This window comes from Rhea pennata, chromosome 1, assembly GCF_028389875.1.
Source record: "Rhea pennata isolate bPtePen1 chromosome 1, bPtePen1.pri, whole genome shotgun sequence".
Classification (NCBI taxonomy): Eukaryota; Metazoa; Chordata; class Aves; order Rheiformes; family Rheidae; genus Rhea; species Rhea pennata.
Window position 1 is genome coordinate 99699838 of NC_084663.1, and position 16853 is coordinate 99716690.

At 39.1% G+C, this 16853-nt stretch overlaps 1 protein-coding gene across 3 annotated transcripts in view; it reads left to right on the forward strand.

The window, feature by feature from the left end:
• Positions 1–10949: 10949 nt before the first annotated feature.
• The window catches only part of EPHA3 (EPH receptor A3), a 225822-nt gene continuing 219918 nt past the window's right edge, over positions 10950–16853 (forward strand). For all 3 annotated transcript variants that reach the window (XM_062596958.1, XM_062596976.1, XM_062596967.1), the window contains exon 1: positions 10950–11056. In XM_062596958.1, coding sequence (XP_062452942.1) covers positions 10966–11056 — 91 coding nt within the window. In that variant the 5' untranslated portion in view covers positions 10950–10965. The remainder of the gene's footprint in view (positions 11057–16853) is intronic.

The window sequence follows — 16853 nt, forward strand, 5'->3', positions numbered from 1 at the left end:
TTATTTGAATGCATACAAAAATCTCACACACTGCATGATATATTAAGCAAAACCACAAGGTTTCTAAAAACAAAACCTGACAGTCAAACCCACCAACATTTTTCCTGAATTGGAAACACCATGGTATTACTCCTGGCTTCAGATTTGACACCGTATGTCTTGAGTACAGTTAGGAAAAACTTAAAATGCTTAATTTCTTGGTAAACACTCACACTGAGTATTCTTCAGCTAAAATTTTTCTGACCAGGTACAAAAAAATTTCACTTTTATTGAGACTTGAGTATATTTATTTTCTAAATCAGATTATCTGTTCAAACTGGGGAGCATCTGGCCCAGAAATTAAAGATGAGGGTCAAAAATAGCTTTGCATGTCTTACTGTTCAAGGCCTCACAGTATTCTTCAGTCAGAAGGAATTAGGCTAGTTTTTGAGTGTGTGGAGGAGTCCACAGAACAGAAAAAAGAAATTTCCACCTCATCTTTCTTTTATATTTGAAATCGGATTGGTATTATTATTATTTTATTTTTCATTCTAAGTCCTATACAAATAATTATAAAAGGGAGAAATGGACAAGTGAGTTCAAAGGAGACCTAATAGTTACACTTAAGATGGGAAGTCAAAAATGAGGAGCCATGTGATACAATAAATGGCACCTTTGATTCATTGCCCAAAATAGCTGCTGGCAAATAAAGTAGTGTTTGAGATCCCCGTGAGAAAGAAGGAAAATCTTCTATGATGTGATTGGCCTTGCATTTTGAATAACAGTGTAATTTATAAAGTACTTTGTTTTAAGGCAAATGATAGAATAATCAGATGAGGCACTGACCATCTTTTATGAGAGAAACTTATTTTCCATCTTAGTTTCTAAGGTTAAAAACTCAAATTTTGTAGCATGCAGTGTCACAGTACCCTATAACTACTTTCAGAGAAAACTGAGTAGCTAACAATGCATAACGTGAGTCACAGTCTCTTCAGAGGATATGCAGCCTCATGGAGACCATTGCTATGTGTGCAGGCTGGTAGACACAGCAAGGCAAGTCTCTACAACAAAGTATGGTTTAAAACAACTCATTTACTGCATCATATACCGTAGGATTTATGGATTCGTTCAGCATTTGGGAAAAAATCACAAATGAGATAATTGTTCTGTAATTATTGATGGAATGAAATACTCAGGAGTACAAAAAGCTAATCTAAAATTCAAGTCAGGATAAGGGAAAGTCATTAGCTATGCTGTGTAAAGCAGACATATACAATCAATGTGTGAATGTCACTTTTGTCAGGCCAGAGTGATGGGAAAAGACTACTACTAACAGAGAGAAAATTGAACACATCTATAAAAGTGGAGGATAGTTCATATCCTGTTGTAATTGCAGTACACTTGAAGCAGAATGAGAATAGCCAGGGAAAAAAACTCTCTCATACTTTACAGCAGCATTGTCTGGAATATGATGACAAAGGTAAAGGTTTGAAAGGTGATGCTGTGAAGAAACCTGAAGTGAAGTGAAGAAGCTGGGGGAGATGAAGCTGGGCGGGGGGGAGAGAGATTTTGGCAGCAGGGAAAAAGTAACTGAAAAAGATCCCCAGATGGTACTAAGAGGAACTGATAGTTTTGTACTTCTGTCTATTAAAGCATGTCAAGCCTGCAAAGTCAGAGTGCACATGATGATTTGATGGCAAACAGAGATAAAGTGAAAATAAAGAGGCTTTGGAAGTTTGGATGTGCATTATTGATATGTGTGTGTTTGATAAGATATTTACATATCACCACTCATGGGTGGTATGAGGAGAATGTGATGTCATCAAGGACAATCGTTTATGGAGAAAAAAGCTGAACAATATGAGAGAAAATGGAAATAAATTGATATTATGGAAATAATATTACCACAAAACCCAGATTTGTTTCATTCTGTCTCAGTTAAAAAGTCCAAAACCTTTGAGAGTGCACAGAACAAAAAGATTATTCAGGAAAGTTTGAAGGAATTAAATGCTTCTTGCTTGTATTACTGTGGGGTCCTAAGTGCTTTAGGCATGGGCAAGGATCCCATTTTGGAGGAATAAAGAACTAACCAGAACTCCAAAGGGAGTTCTTAGCTAAAGCACTACATATACAGCAGGAGAAATAACAGGTACACACTTGATGGCTGAGTATAAAGAAATTTTAACTATATTGCTCAGCAAGATAGTCACGTAGCCTCCACTAGTATGTGAATGAACAAACTTAGAGTGGCCGTAACATATTTTTGTTTTTTTGGGCTTGCTTAATAGTTGGTGAGAATAGAGATAGGAAGAATTTGGTTCAGTGCTACCTTTAAGATCGTGTTGTTCTGCGAAATCTCTGGTGCTGGCAGGGGTTAATCTAGTGCTGAAGGAGTTGAGGAGAGATGCTTGGCAGAAGAGCAGGATGCCTGTATTTTTGTGCTTGCATTTCTGTGGTTAGTTCTGAAAGACTGTCCATTTGTCTGAAATATTCTTTCTTTTCGCAGGTTACTTCATCGTCTGGAAACATAAGCAGCTGTATCTGTATATGGAAGGACTGAAATGGTAAATTTTACAGCACAATTCATCAATGGCATCACTCAGATTTAAGAGAGGGTATTTTTGCAAAGCTGCAGAGATTGCTGTAACTGAGGTCAACATCAAACTCCTAGTGCTTTTAAAAATTGATTTTACTGAAATCTTACTCCATTTTCCTAGTAATAAAGGCCTCTGAGGATTTAAACTGCTGTAACTGAGAGCAGTGTTTGGCCCTGTTCTTAAAGTAAGTGTGGCATAGCTGCATTACAACTGCAGTGCAAATAATAAGACCCTTTACAAATTGAATTCTCTTCCTAATATTTTATTAAGCAATCTTTTGTTCTCTCTTCTAAAGGCATGGCAGTTATAAGCTTAAACTTCTAGATCCTCCAAGTAACCTATTTATCTCCTTTGTAAAATGAAATAAGAAAACGTATGTGACAGTCATATATATATTCATATATTTACTTATCTCAGAAATCCAGTGCAGATTGCTTCATCGAAAAAACTTGGCAAAATCAACCTTGCTTGATTATTTAATTCTAGACAGCATGTTTGATACTGTATGAAATAACAGAAGATGCTGCCTTAATTATGTAATTATTCCAGAATTTACTGGAATCTGTCTTTTACAGCTTTCTTAAGGAAAGCTAAAGGGCAGTTGACTCCACATATATTGACATGAACGTTCCAGAACAGCAAAATTTTCAGAAATGTGTAATATAATTTGTGCTCTAATTTGCAATGTTAATTAAAAAAAAAAAAAAAAAAGTCAGGATCTGTACTGTGAATGATCTGACCTTGATCTTCTGTCCTTCAATGAACGCTGATGCCTCTGGGTCGCAGACCTCAGGTTGTTCAGGCATTTCTCTGAAGAGGTTCGTACAGCTCTCCATTCTCAAGCTGGGACACAGATTACAGCCCTCCCTCTACTTTCGCTGATTTATCTCAGCTTCCTTGCTTCTGTATATGCTACAGTTCTTTTCTCCTCTAGGCAATGGTAATATGTCACCAAGCTGCCTAATACTGCAAAGTATTATTTAAAACAAAGTCATGTCAGAGAAAGCATATCCATTAAAACAGCAGAGTACACTGTTTGCATATCTGATGCTTCACTAAAACTTTCCCCTCCACAGATCTGGCAAGTCCTCTCAATTTTCTTCACAGATCCTCTGCAGAGTGCCCCCTTCTTTATTTTTATGTCAGTCCCTCTTTTTATGTCATTTTTGATGACTGCCCTCTTTTCTTTTCTCAAGAAATACTCTTTGATTCTAGTGGGTTTTTTCTGATTTTTAGTTTTCCAGCTTGGCATGATGTTAGTGTCAGTTCAGCTTAGAAACTGGATGTGTATTTTCTACTGATTTTTCCCTGGCTTTCCCAAGAGATTTTTAATCTGAGCCCTTTTCTGTATATGTTTTATACAGCTCCCTTTTGTGCTAGAGCATTGTATTTATTTGGGAAAATCTTTCAGCAACTATTTATCAAAAATTTCCTTCATTCGACCATATTGCCCAAACTATTTAATTGCCACAGCTCTGTAGTCACCCTGCTGTTACTACCTAGGTCCAAACCTGCTGCCAAAGGCATCCTCCTAAGATTGGTGAAAGATGGATATTTTATTTTTCTCTTTAAAGCCTTCAGAAAGACAACTAATTTCATCTTTGATATACCTTTTTCTAGCAGCTTTTCTTTAGTTTGATAGTACAAATTATTAGGAAATAAACATAGATGTTCTCTATCTCTAGCAGAATAACAGGAATGTAGACATTTTCCCATGTTTTGGTGATAGCTCAAGAAAAAGGTAGAGAAGCTATTTAAGCAAATTTTTAAGCTAATAGTCCCATCATATCTTAGGCTATCTACATCAGGAAAAATATCACTGATGAATGAAGATGTTTTAGTGAAAATATAGTTCTGATAAAGCAGATCTGGCGTTGCAGTGGAAAATATCAGTTTTGTCATATCCAAGAAAACAACTAACTAACTTTTGCATTAGGTTTTCCTGATACATATATCACATTTGCAGTAGAGGATTTGACATATTTGCATTTACAGCCCTATTTGGTGGGCCTTCTGAGTTAGAAAGGTAGGGGAGCTCCATCCTTCCCTGGAGAGCAGCAGCTGGCTGTGAGATTGGGGAGGTAAGTATATTGGCAAGATGTCCTACAGAATGGATAAGAACAGCTTGACCTCAGCTTGACAATGTGGCCTCTTATGGGTCCTCTGTTTTCACTTGGGCTAGGAGACTTAATTACGTATAATTATTTATTGCATATATTGTGTAATTATTAAAACAATAGTACTATGAAGAATAATATTCAGATGCTGTTATAGCAAGAGCTTAATCTTTCCCAAGAACTGCAATTCTTCATTGCCCAAGCGGCTATAAAGAATTAATAAAAAGCCATTTTGTCTGTTCTGGGCAAAGTGATTATCTCATTATCACCAAGAAGAAAACACTGGAAGATTGAAGAGCTTCCCAGCACGCCCAGGGTCAGCTGATATGTAGTGAAATGAACCCGGGATGGGGATGATTCATATGGTATGGCAGAAGTTGAAGATGCTCAGTGACACAGGCAAGGCTGCTTCAAAGTTGTTCTGCATCCGAATGTTGGTGACGATGACTGAGGGTAAGTCTTGGTTTGAGTCTAAGGTTAGGGGGTTTCCTTGACTTGTATGGTTTTACTTTTTCTGAATTTTGATTGAAGGTGCGGCACTTGGAGTAAAAGCTCCTAGTGTACATTTGCTTCCTTGAAGGGACTTCCTAAAGGAGTTTTTCTGAGAAGAGAACTTGTTCTGAGCTTACAAAGCTCTTAATGTCATATAAGATGTTATTCTCCATTTTTAGATTAATTTGTTTCTCTTCAAAGGCCTGAACAAGGCAGTTTTGAAGTAAGTAGAAACTCTTTATAGTCACCAGAATTTGAAAATACCCTCTGAAAAATATTGCTACTGATAAAATCCTGATTTTCATCTTGAGGGAGGCATTTCGTTGGGAAGTACTAATTATAGTGATACCATACAGGCAAATATTTGTTTTGCAATTTGGAGCAAAAGTGTGGAATGATCTACATTTGTGCTAGGTGTGAAAATGGGAATTCTAAGACAATCTTACTTTATGGCCTTTCACCGATCTTGTTCCTTCATGCAGTCTTTGAGCATGAATAAAACTTACAGCATTGGTTCCAAGAAAGTAAAGAAGTGAAAACTCCATGTTTGAATAGGAAAGATAAAGTGAGAGGATTTGAGAGAAAACTGCAACCCCCCACAAATACAAATGCATTGACATTTCATATGGGATCTCAGGCATTCTTTACTATAGCTAAAAAGCACGCAGTAGATAACGCAATCATTTGTCAAATGCAAAAAGGTCATTGTGAAAACAAAACTTCTTAAAACTTTCCACATGTTGTTAAGACAGAGTATTCAAACTCTTTGCATTGTGTTACTTAAATTTGCAGTTCACAATAACTATTTCTGCAGTTAGTTTTTTAGCTAGAAAATAGACAACCTACTTCACTGTTTATCTGCCAGCTTGGCTATGAGAGGGCAAAGGAATACTTCAAATCCAGCTGAGCTGCATAGTAGAAATGTGTCTGTGTGCTCTCCAAGTGTATTCCCTAAAACACATCCTGATACCCAGTCTTAGAAACACTGTGGCATTGATTTTAAAATTTGTGTCCTACTTGTTGCCCAATACTGTCTGACATTATCTTCTGAAAGATAAAATGGCAGAACAAATCATTTCTTTTCTTGATGTCTTTTTTTTCCAACAGTATTTCTTTGGTGGACATTTGTTGTGATCTGTAAGAAAAAAAATTAACCAAACCAAACAAATTTGTCATTATGTGCCTCACCAGAGGTCTGCCAGTATTTCTCTAATACAGTCTAATTTTTGCGGATTTCATACATTTCCACTGTAAATACTCAGTCCAGGCTGGAATTTGGTAAGCTTGTTCATGATAAAGTGATACTTTCTCCTGTCCATAAATGTTGCATCACTCTGAAAACTGGCAATAATGCTAGTGAAGCTTTTCTTTTATGGCTTCTATAGATTACTTTTTTTGTTTAGAAATAGGTAAATTTAGTCTAAGTGCTTGGAATGTCACCTGTTTATTGCATACTTAGCAAATGATTCAGCCTTCATGGGTAAAATTTGCATTTTGCATGTTTTTCTTCTGCATTCCCTCTCTGTAATAAGTCATGCTTTTTTTTTCATTATGGAATTGGTGTGCAGTCACTTCATAATTACAATTGCAGTTCTGTTGCTGCTCAAAGCTGAATTTCACATGCTGCCTAGTTAATCTGTATTTTTGTTTTCTGGATTTTCAAGTAATTATTGTATAAGTATTGATTAGAAAACTATAGTTCAGTTTTAAATAACAAACTCTTTAAAACTAACTTTTCACAGTTCATTTATCATCCGTATTTATTGCATCATGTATTGTCTTTTAATCCTCCGCGTTCTGTGTTTTCTCATCTGCTTGCACTTTCACAGCAATGCTGTACAATAGCAGATCTTTAGGTTATACTATGAACTATCTCCTGAAGCATATTTAAAACAAGTAAATCTGCTTACTTGGAGGCTCGTAAGAGGGTAATCAGGTGGAGAGCTTTTCCTCCTTGGTCACTGTTTCTAAGAGTGGCCCACAGCTAACTTTACCTTATGATGAATTGAAGCAGCAGCACTTCCTATTATGACACTTGGAGCCGGGATTTAGAGCTCAGTGCTAAAACTGTTTATCTGAAAAGATATGCAGATATACATGCAGGCACTTATTTTGATGCCTAAATGGTAGCCAAACTATTTTGAGAAATGGTCCCTGGAGTGATTTATGTGGAAACGTGGTGGCAGTCCTGGTCTCTGCGAAGAGGGATCAACATCACAAATAAGAACCTTCATAAATAAGTAACAGAAATTGAGGAGGAAATGTTCTCACGCCTCTGAACAATCCCGCCAAGCCACGGATGAGGCATATAGCAATGGGCAGCATTGTTCTGTTGTTCATGTTGCCTCCCCCCTGAATAAATAGAGGATTGTCAGGCCACCTTTCTTTATGAGTGGTGAACCTATCATTAATTCTTTGTTTTGTTTGTTTTTTGAGGAAAAGATTTTATCTTTAAATCTCCAAGATTGGAAGAAATTTAATGTGATTTGATTAATTAAACAATGCAATTCGAGTGCTGTAAGCATTAAAAAGCCTCTTTTTGAAAGCAGACTGTGCCCTAGCCCATTGGATAAATTGATTGATTACTTCTGTAGTTGTTCCTAATAATCTGTAACATTTTTTCATTAGACAGAAAGTTGTTTTCCTATTTATTATGCAAACATGAGATCTGGAGCATTCTGCCCATGTGTTATGATTTCTTTTTTTCCACTATGCAATCATAGAATGTGTCACTACCTTGTTTACAAAAGAAAAATGTAGAGATAAAATTTGTATTTAGTAAGGATTTTGATCTTCAATATATTAAAGAAATTAAAGTCCAGTGTTGGCAGAAAATCATAAATCACGGTTATGTTTTTCTCTAGAATGATTTTATGGATGCTAGGGCAAAGATATTACTATGTGCACTCTGGTTATGTAGGAATGCTACTAGAGGCTATTTTCTTTTCTCAAAGGTACCCTTTAAGGTAACACAAAATTACTCCTAATAGAGTAAACATGCAATTTGCATAAACTAGCACAATGCATTCCAGGTTGTGCATCACAGAAAAAAGCATAGTGAATAATTTGTAATGAATTTTATCTTTCCTTCCCTCTAAGAACTTTTCCCAGAACCTGCAGTATTCTGAAACACAATGTTTATTTCAAATTTGTCAAAATATTTCTGCTAATTATTCTTAATTTGAGAGGTGTTCTTTGTAAAGGCTTGATGTTGCCTATTTGAGTTGTATAAATTGTATTGCGTGGTATGCTTTTCCTCCTGGACGAGTTCTTTGGTGCTAAGACATTTACTAATTCAAAATGTGTTTTCTGTGAATAACCTCAAACTATTTGCTTAAAGTAATGTTTCTCAAATTTGGAGAAAAATTCATGTAGAGCTCTCTTCTGTAGAGAACTTTAGTGTTATGGCCATATTCGTAGTGTTGCCACTTCACTGTTTTGTTATGAAACTCTCTAACATCTGTTTGCAATACTATATGAAAATCTGTACTTTCATTTGTTTCTAAAAGATATATTTCTCGCTGTCATAAGGAAGTAAAAAGGCTGACAAATACACCTTGAGGTATAGATGGTAAAAGTAATGCAAAACCTAACCCATGAGGCAGACCTGGAAATCAAGGAGCTGTCCTTTACTTTCTGTGTCTTGATTCATTCCTTTTCCATTAGTTTGTTCCTTCCCTTCCTTCCCCTGTCCCATTCACCTTCTTATTTTTTAACAAATTCTTTACCTGGTCACCCTTTTGTTATTTTGAGAACAGCCACATAGAGGCTTCTGGTATCCACCTTTTGTTTTTTTACAACTGACCAGTGAAAAGGGGTTAACAGTGACATTACTGCTTTAAATCGCATTGCGAGCACAACTGCTTGGACCCCATGTTATCTTTTCTGTGATGTTTTCTTACGACCTCCTTTCCATCATATTTCCTGATCCATTTTCTCTCTCTCTCTCTCTCTCTCTCTCTTTTATTTTTTTCTTTCTTAACTTGGATTGATACTGGTATGCCAGCTAATGCATATTCCAGCAGCGCTGGGGAGAAGATCAGAGAGGTTTCCCTCAGACCCACGCTTCAGGTTGGATTTTGGGGGAGCCCTCCTAGGGGCTCTCCATAGCGTTGTAGGCTTGGGAGCAAGTCAAAAAGCAGCTGCTGTGCTGAGGTTGCGCCGTGCAGTTCATTGAGGGGTGCCAGTTAATCCAGATTTCAAGTGTGATATGGGTGTGTGCGTGGCGGGGTCCAGCCCGCTCGGAGGCAGGCTGCCACCGCCGATCCCTTCGCAGAGCTGGCCCTGTGGCAGCGTCAATACATGGCTCAAGGGGCAAGGACGACGGTGTGCTGTGGTGGAAGGAGAGGGCTGTGCTCTGGGATGTGACAGTCTGCTGCACCCCTGTTTATTGGTGGCAACCCGTCGGGGAATATGTAGTTCTTGTAGATTGCAGGGCGTTACTTCTCCCACCTCAGCCTCGTGTGTTGCAAGAGCTTCACAAAGCAATAGTGTGGGAAAGGAAACGCCGAATGCTGCAGCGCTTCCCCAGAGGACAAAAGCAAGCTCTGGAAGTTGAAAGTGCTTGTCTCTCCTCTCTCCCTCTCTTTTTTTTTTTCCTCTGGCAAACCACTGCTGGGTGGTAAAACCCCGATGAGTGCTTGGCACCCTGCTCCCGGAGAGGCAGTGAGACGCAGGGAGGACTCCCTGGTGGTGCTGGAGCTGGAACGTGCAGATGTTTCATATGCCCGCAACTTGAAAATTGAGCCCCCTCTGCCTTTGCCTCTTTGGAAATATTTTTTTTTCCAGTAACTGAAAACAGAAATATTTTTAGCTCAGGGATTTGTTATCTTTTTTTTGCCATTTTTATTCCCCTCCTTTCTTCCACCTTGCAATATTTACCTAAAGTCCCAACAGAAAGGTGTGGCTTCCACAGAGACCTAAACTAGTAGCCCTGAGATTAATTCAGCGGTGTTTTAAATAGCAGACTGCCAGAGGATGCTATACCCGAGGATGCATGGAAGAGAGCTGTCTGCTAGAAAAGATTGGGGAAGGGGCAGCAAGTAGAAAATCACAGAGGTATTCTGCTGTTGAAAGCATCTTTGCCAAAAAAAAAAAAAAAGAGAGAGAGAGAGAGAAAGGTGTAATGAAGTGTAATGAAAGGTGAAATGAAATGAGGCTTGGGGAAAGGCAAAGAAGGAGGGAAATGAAGTTGCGTTCGGGCTACGTTAAGTTTGCTTTCTCTGCCGGCTGATCTTTGCGCAGGTGCCCTTCCTCGGGCCGTACGAGGCCGCGCAAGCGGCCGATGGCCGCGCTATGCGCCGGAGGAGCCTGCTGCAGAGCCCGCGGCGTCTCCCCTGCTCCCTGCTCTCCTCATACCCGGTGCCTCCTCCTGACAGCCGATACCACGGAAATACCAGACGGCAGATGTTAAACACAAGCGTAAGTGAAAGGGAGGGCTGGAGACAAGAGACAACGGATGCTAGGAGATTTGGTGAAAACCCTCTCTTAATCTGCCTGAATAATGTCGCCCGCCCTGGGGCTGGGGGCTGCGGCGGGAGGAGGAAAGGAAGGGCCGCAGCGCGGGCAGCGACCCCCCGGGCGGCGGCGGGCGGCGCTAGGGCCCGGGGCGGCGCGGCGGCGGCGGCGCGGCGGGGCGGGCCGGGGCGGGGCGGGCCCCTCCTCGGCGGCCGCGCGAAGGCGGGCGGCGGGCGGGCGCGGGGCATGGTGGCGGCGCGGGCGCGCAGCGGTGGTATGCGGCGCGGAGACATGCGGCTCTGCCTGCGCGCTGTCCCGCCGACATGGACCGCCGCCGCCTCCTCCTGCTGCTGCTGCTCCTCGGCGCTGCCCTCCGCGCCGCCGGGCGCCTGACTGCCCGGCCCGGCAACGAAGGTGAGCCGCGGCCGGGCGAGCCCCGCCGCGTCCCGCGGGGACGGGGACCCGCTCCGCGCTCGCACGTATTATTTTTCCCTTTCTCTCTCCTTTCCCCCCCCCCCCTTCTCCCCGTTAAGGTGGTCCCGGGGTGCGCGGCCGGCCGGGGAGAGGCGGCTCGCTGCGCGGGCGCGGGGCGGGGTGCGCGGCGCTGCGCTGCGCTGCCCCCCGCGGCGCGGGCGCGGCGCGCGGTCTACGCTGGCGGTTTGAATTCCAGCGCGGCGGCACCTCTGCAGGTGCCGGCTCCGACTGGGCGCGGCGACCGTTAGGGGCCAACCGTCCTACCTAACGGTTCCGCGTGCCTCGTCCGGCGGCGCGGACAGCGCCGGGTACCCGGCTGGCTTGCCAGCGCCTGCCCCCCTCCTGCTTACCGGCAACTCGGTTGTGCCGGGATGGGCTTTGGTGGGTCTCGTGCCACAAAACTTTTAATTAACATTAAAAAACAAAAGAAAAAAAGAGCTTGCTTCCTTGTAAAATCTCTTTTTGGTCACATAGAGGGGTTTTTTCATGTGAGTTTTTAACCTGCTAAAATGGAGCGTGCGCCTTTGTACATTTTCTGAAACAACGCGTGGGTATTTTATTTTCCCTCCCTCACGCATTTTAAGATGAGATTTGAGGAAAACGTGTGTTAGCGTGCCGGGAGAAAAATTGTGCCCATTAGGCGCTCTATGAGAAAAGTAATTGAAATACTTCTTAAAAAAAGATATGACCATCCGTTCTCCATGAAGAAAAAGAAATGCAGCTTTTGCTCACTTCCACAGCAGACATGGTCAGTGCGACCGGGGTGTCCACTGTAATTGTCTTTATCGACAAAATCTAGAGGCTGGAGGTAGTGAAGAACTTCTAGTAGCAAACAGTCATAAAAAAAATCCTGCACCTGCTCAGATTGTAGCATTTGTGTGGAGACGAAGATATATAAGCTATTAAAATAATCGTTTGCCATGTACAAATAATGCTGATGTACTTATTGATATTCTGGTTGCTCGTGGGATAAGGCAGTAGGCTAACGGCATTAAATCATTTTTGACAGGAAAAAGATTAATATAAAAGCAAATAGGAAAAGATTAGAACTTCACAAATCCTGGGTAATCTTAAATCAGTTGTTTTATTACTAGAAAGAAGCCATGGTACTATTTCATTATACAAATAACATCTCATGTGTTTGTACATTTTATGTAAATATATTTTGCATAGGCAGTGCTTTAAATGTTACCCCCAAAAATATGTTTTCAATACTTGCTCAGTCTAACATCCCTCTCCACATATATACTTTTTTTATAAATATTGTCACCTTTCACATGATTTTTCTGTATTGAAAACAAGCACGTTAGTAGAGGATTATTCTTGTCTTATTATTACAAAGCGTTTTGGAAACCTATGTGCTTCTGTTAGTCAGCAGAGCAACTCTGCCTCTATGCCAGTGGCAGACGGACACAGTCTGTTACCTACTTATGAAAAAAGATACTGGAGCATTCAGGTTTTCAAAAAAAACCCCAACCTCTCACTTTTATTTCATTGTTTAAGATCACCGGCACTGAGAATTGAGAAAGAAGAAAATGTTGGTACCATACAGAACGTGCATTAAGCATACTTGCCCAAAGCAGCTTTCACTAGATACTACTGCTTCTGTTCCCTGCTTTCAGCTTCAAGAACTTGTAAAGTGTCAGTAATATTTTCAAAATGGCTAGTGAAAACAATAACATAAGTGCAGTTACTAGGCAGTAACCTGCTTTTGCGTACTTACTTTTCTGAAAGTATTTTACTATTAATTCTAAAAGAGGAATGCTGGCAGTTTCTTTTAAAAATGAGACTAGCTTTAAAGTTTTTCTTAATTTTCACTTAGGAAAGATGAGAATAGTTTTCTTATTTATTTACAGTGTATTTAGGCTGATATTGTGCGTTTAGGAATCTGAATTATTATAATTAGTTGACACACTAATTTGTTTGACAATCAAGCATTAGCACATAGTTTCAAATAACCTCAGAAGGTCAAACTTTCCTTCTTTAAATAATCCTTTTTTTTTCCATCCCTTCACTTTCTTGCTTACTTTCGGTATCTTAAATTACCCCATCAAAACTAAGGAAATATGACTTCTCTAAATATCCAGCACTGAAATGCAGCAGAAACATTTGACACCCCCCCCCACCCGTGTTGAGACTGAAAAAGATACGCTTTGGATAGAAAATGCTAATACAGGCAGATAAATGATAATACGTACTTTTTCCATATATTTTAATGTGAAACTACTGTTAAACATCTCCTCATGGAGTATTTTAACAAAGTCTGAAGCTGATTTTTAGTGCCTGTATGTAGTTTTGTGTAACTTCTGGGGTGCATGTGAATGTTGCAGTAGACGTGTTACAGGAGTATGTTCAGGGCTATCGATAATATTTCCTGAATATATTTGAATTGAAGGAGTTGATTCTTTTTTCAAACATAGCTACAGTTAACATTTATGATTAATATTAAAACTGACAGCTGCTAATACTGCAGTGGGAATGGATACAAGAGAGGGAGAAAAAAGGATGAGAGGGATGAAAGCATGCTCTTGGTTTACTTCACATAATATAATTAAATCCAATTTGGTTTTTTTGGGGTACTTGAGTATTTATTGATTTGCTTCATCACGGGGTGGTGTTTTTTACTTAGAGTGTTTTTTTTTTCTTATCAAAACTACAATTTTTCGCTAAGTTTGTTTTTTAAGCAACTCACTATGCTCATTGCAAAGCTGCATACTTTTTACCTACATAATCCCAGAAGTTCAAAAAGGTTCTCTGAAGTTCAAATTTATCGACGTACAGTGGTGAAATCTGTGCCATTTTCTGAGAGGCAGGAAATTGTCAGGAAGATTTAACATCTAACTTTTCAAGTTTCAAGTCTCAAACAGAACCCTGTATGTGCATAGAAACCACATGTTCTGCTATTCTGTTCTGCTGAATATTTTTCAGGGAGGGAGAACTGTGGGTTTTTTCTTAGAAGGGTGCAGTTTCTTTCTGAACAATTCCTGTGGTATCAAGAAACTGTATGAGCTATATTGTTCTGTAATTTAATAATTTTTCTCAATCTCTTCTATAACTATATTGCCCGCCTGAGGGTACCAGCAACCTTAATTTCAGTGTTTTATAACCCACAACAGTTAACACTTGACCTGGGTCATTAACAGGATTATCAGCAAATTTGTTTAAGCTTTTACTGACAACCTGAATTGCTTCAATAATATTTTGACTGTGCAGACAGGAAACTTCTTGTAACCTCTCAATCTCGCATAAAATTAATTTTGTGTGAACATAGCTACCAAAAGATCAATACGGTAAATCTACTTAAAGTACTTGCTTTCAAATAGTGTCTGTTTTGGTTAACAGCAAGAAGATTCTAATCAGTCTCTATTTTGAGTCTATATTGGTTTTGGAGATGTGGTTTCATCTTTTATTCACTCATTAGCATCTCAGAACTGTACATAACTGTGCAATTGAATTCACCATTTTATCTGTGCAAGTCTCTGTTAACACTTAAAGATACTAAAGACGACTTACTGTAATGACAGCTGTTGGCATGTTTTTGAAAAATGCAGTGTTTGCATGTTGAACAAGATGTCTTACCAACTTTGGAATATAATTTTGGGAAATACTGGAAATGCTGGAAACTTCAGTTAAATCAAAAGGCATTGTATGGGAAAATGCCTTTTGCAAATCTTACTTTACTGTGTATCAGGTATTATTAAGTCAGGGCAAGTCCTGATGTATCATGGTGCAACTCTTGATGATGCTTAGAGCTTGCAATTGAGCTTTTAACTGCAAAAGAAGTTAAAAGGAGGATTAGAGATCTTAATATGCTGCCTTTTAAAAATTTAATATCAGAAAGCTAAATCTCGTGACAGTCTAGAGGGCTGTTTTTTATACAGCTGGATCTTATTCAGGACTTCTGTACTTAATCCCTAGCTATATGGTCAGACAAATAATGAGCACATTTTAAAATTCACACCAAGATGTTTTGAAATGCTGTGCAGTGGGAAAATGAATTGAGTAAATTCCTCATTTTATGTCAGTGTTTTGGATAGCAGGCTCTAAGACGTGCAAAAATTTATTTTTGTTTCTGTTTATGACTTAAGTTTCTCTTGACTTAACTGCTGATTTCAATACAGCATACTAAAAAGAAAAATCAGTACGTTGTCTATAGTAAACGTAAAGCAGATGTTTGAAATGCAGAGAAATCCAAATAGAGCACTGCAGTTAATTCTCATTGCAGTTAATTTGGATACATGTATCAACATATATCCACCAAACCAATTAAAGCATAGAAACCTGTAAAAACTCTCTTCTGTATTTTAAACCTTAGGAAATAAGGCTTCAGGAGCACTATCTGAATGAAAGCTGTTAAACAGATAATTGGCATGCTAAGTTTAACAGTTGTTTACATGAAATCTTTACATATCAGGAGCATGCTTTGATGGAACTTAAATTTTTAATTCCTATCTGGGAAAATATGCAAACTAATTTTATTTTTATTAACTATAAGAGTTAACTAAATTGGTATTAATATGCTTGCTTTTGATTTTGTTTCTAAATATGTAAGTTTTCCTCTATGAGAGGATGTAACGGCTCTTGTTCTTGTAATCTCCGCTTGATGAAAGTTTAGAAATACAGATGCAGGTGTTCATTTTCTTGTTTTTGGAGCTCTGGATTGTATCACCAGTGAGGGTCACTACAGAGCTGTTACCAACCTACAACTGTCTGTAGGTTTTTGTACAGAGCCTGATTTAGTTGCAGGAGATTCCTGTAACTCATGCAGGTACGATGGATTGTACCTGCTGTTTGATTTACTTATTTTTATTATTTAATATGTTTTTCTTTTTTTAAAAAAAAAAAAAAAATGGAGACAGTCCTGTCCTTGCATTTGTTAAAGTTCAAAGTTATACTCAATGGGACTAGAATTGACACACAGTCGCATCAGTAGCTTAAGGTGCTAAATTGGCTGGACTAGTCTAAAAACTTCAGAGCTGTGGCAAAGGAATTTTACAAACCCATCACCTTTCTGAAAGAGAATTTCAGCATCTCAAGAATGGAGTGGGATGTAGGGATTCTTTGTTTTTTTTTTTTTTTTTTCTTTTTTCACTACTCCATTTCTCATGTAAAAGAGCATAATTTTTTTAAGCATTGTTGAAAAAAACATTTATTAGGGAGGAAAAGAATTGCAATAATAAATGATAAAGTGAAATAGAAGATTATTTTGTGTACAAATGCCTCTGACTTTACTACTAGGTGATCCACTTTGCTAAAAATTCATTGAAGAGCTATAGCTGTTCATATTTCCATAAACCTTACTGCTCTGAAGTTTATTTGTTATATTTAAACTGTTCTAAACAAGAACTAAAAGTTAATAGAAGTTAATAGAAAATAGTTTAATTCAGAATATGAGATACGAACTCCCAGCGGTGTAATTTTGGAAATGGAACATGGTAGTAATTTTCTGGGTTAGGATCATATTCCCCGCTGTAGCCTTGTGCTTCTTAGTTCCTAAGTGCTTGATAGATCCTACCGCAAATATTGTTTAGCAGTGTGAAACCGATGCAAAATGGAAATTGGGTCCCTTGGACTAAGGATTGCTTTTAAATTTCTGCAGTGAATGGGTGACAGAAATAAAGATAGAGCAATAAAGGTAATCCTGTCTGAAAGAAGTCTCAGGACAGTGACAAAAGAGCCTCAGTCTGTGAGAGTGGCGAGTAGAATGAATGAAATGCCAGCCTGTACAGTCTTAAAT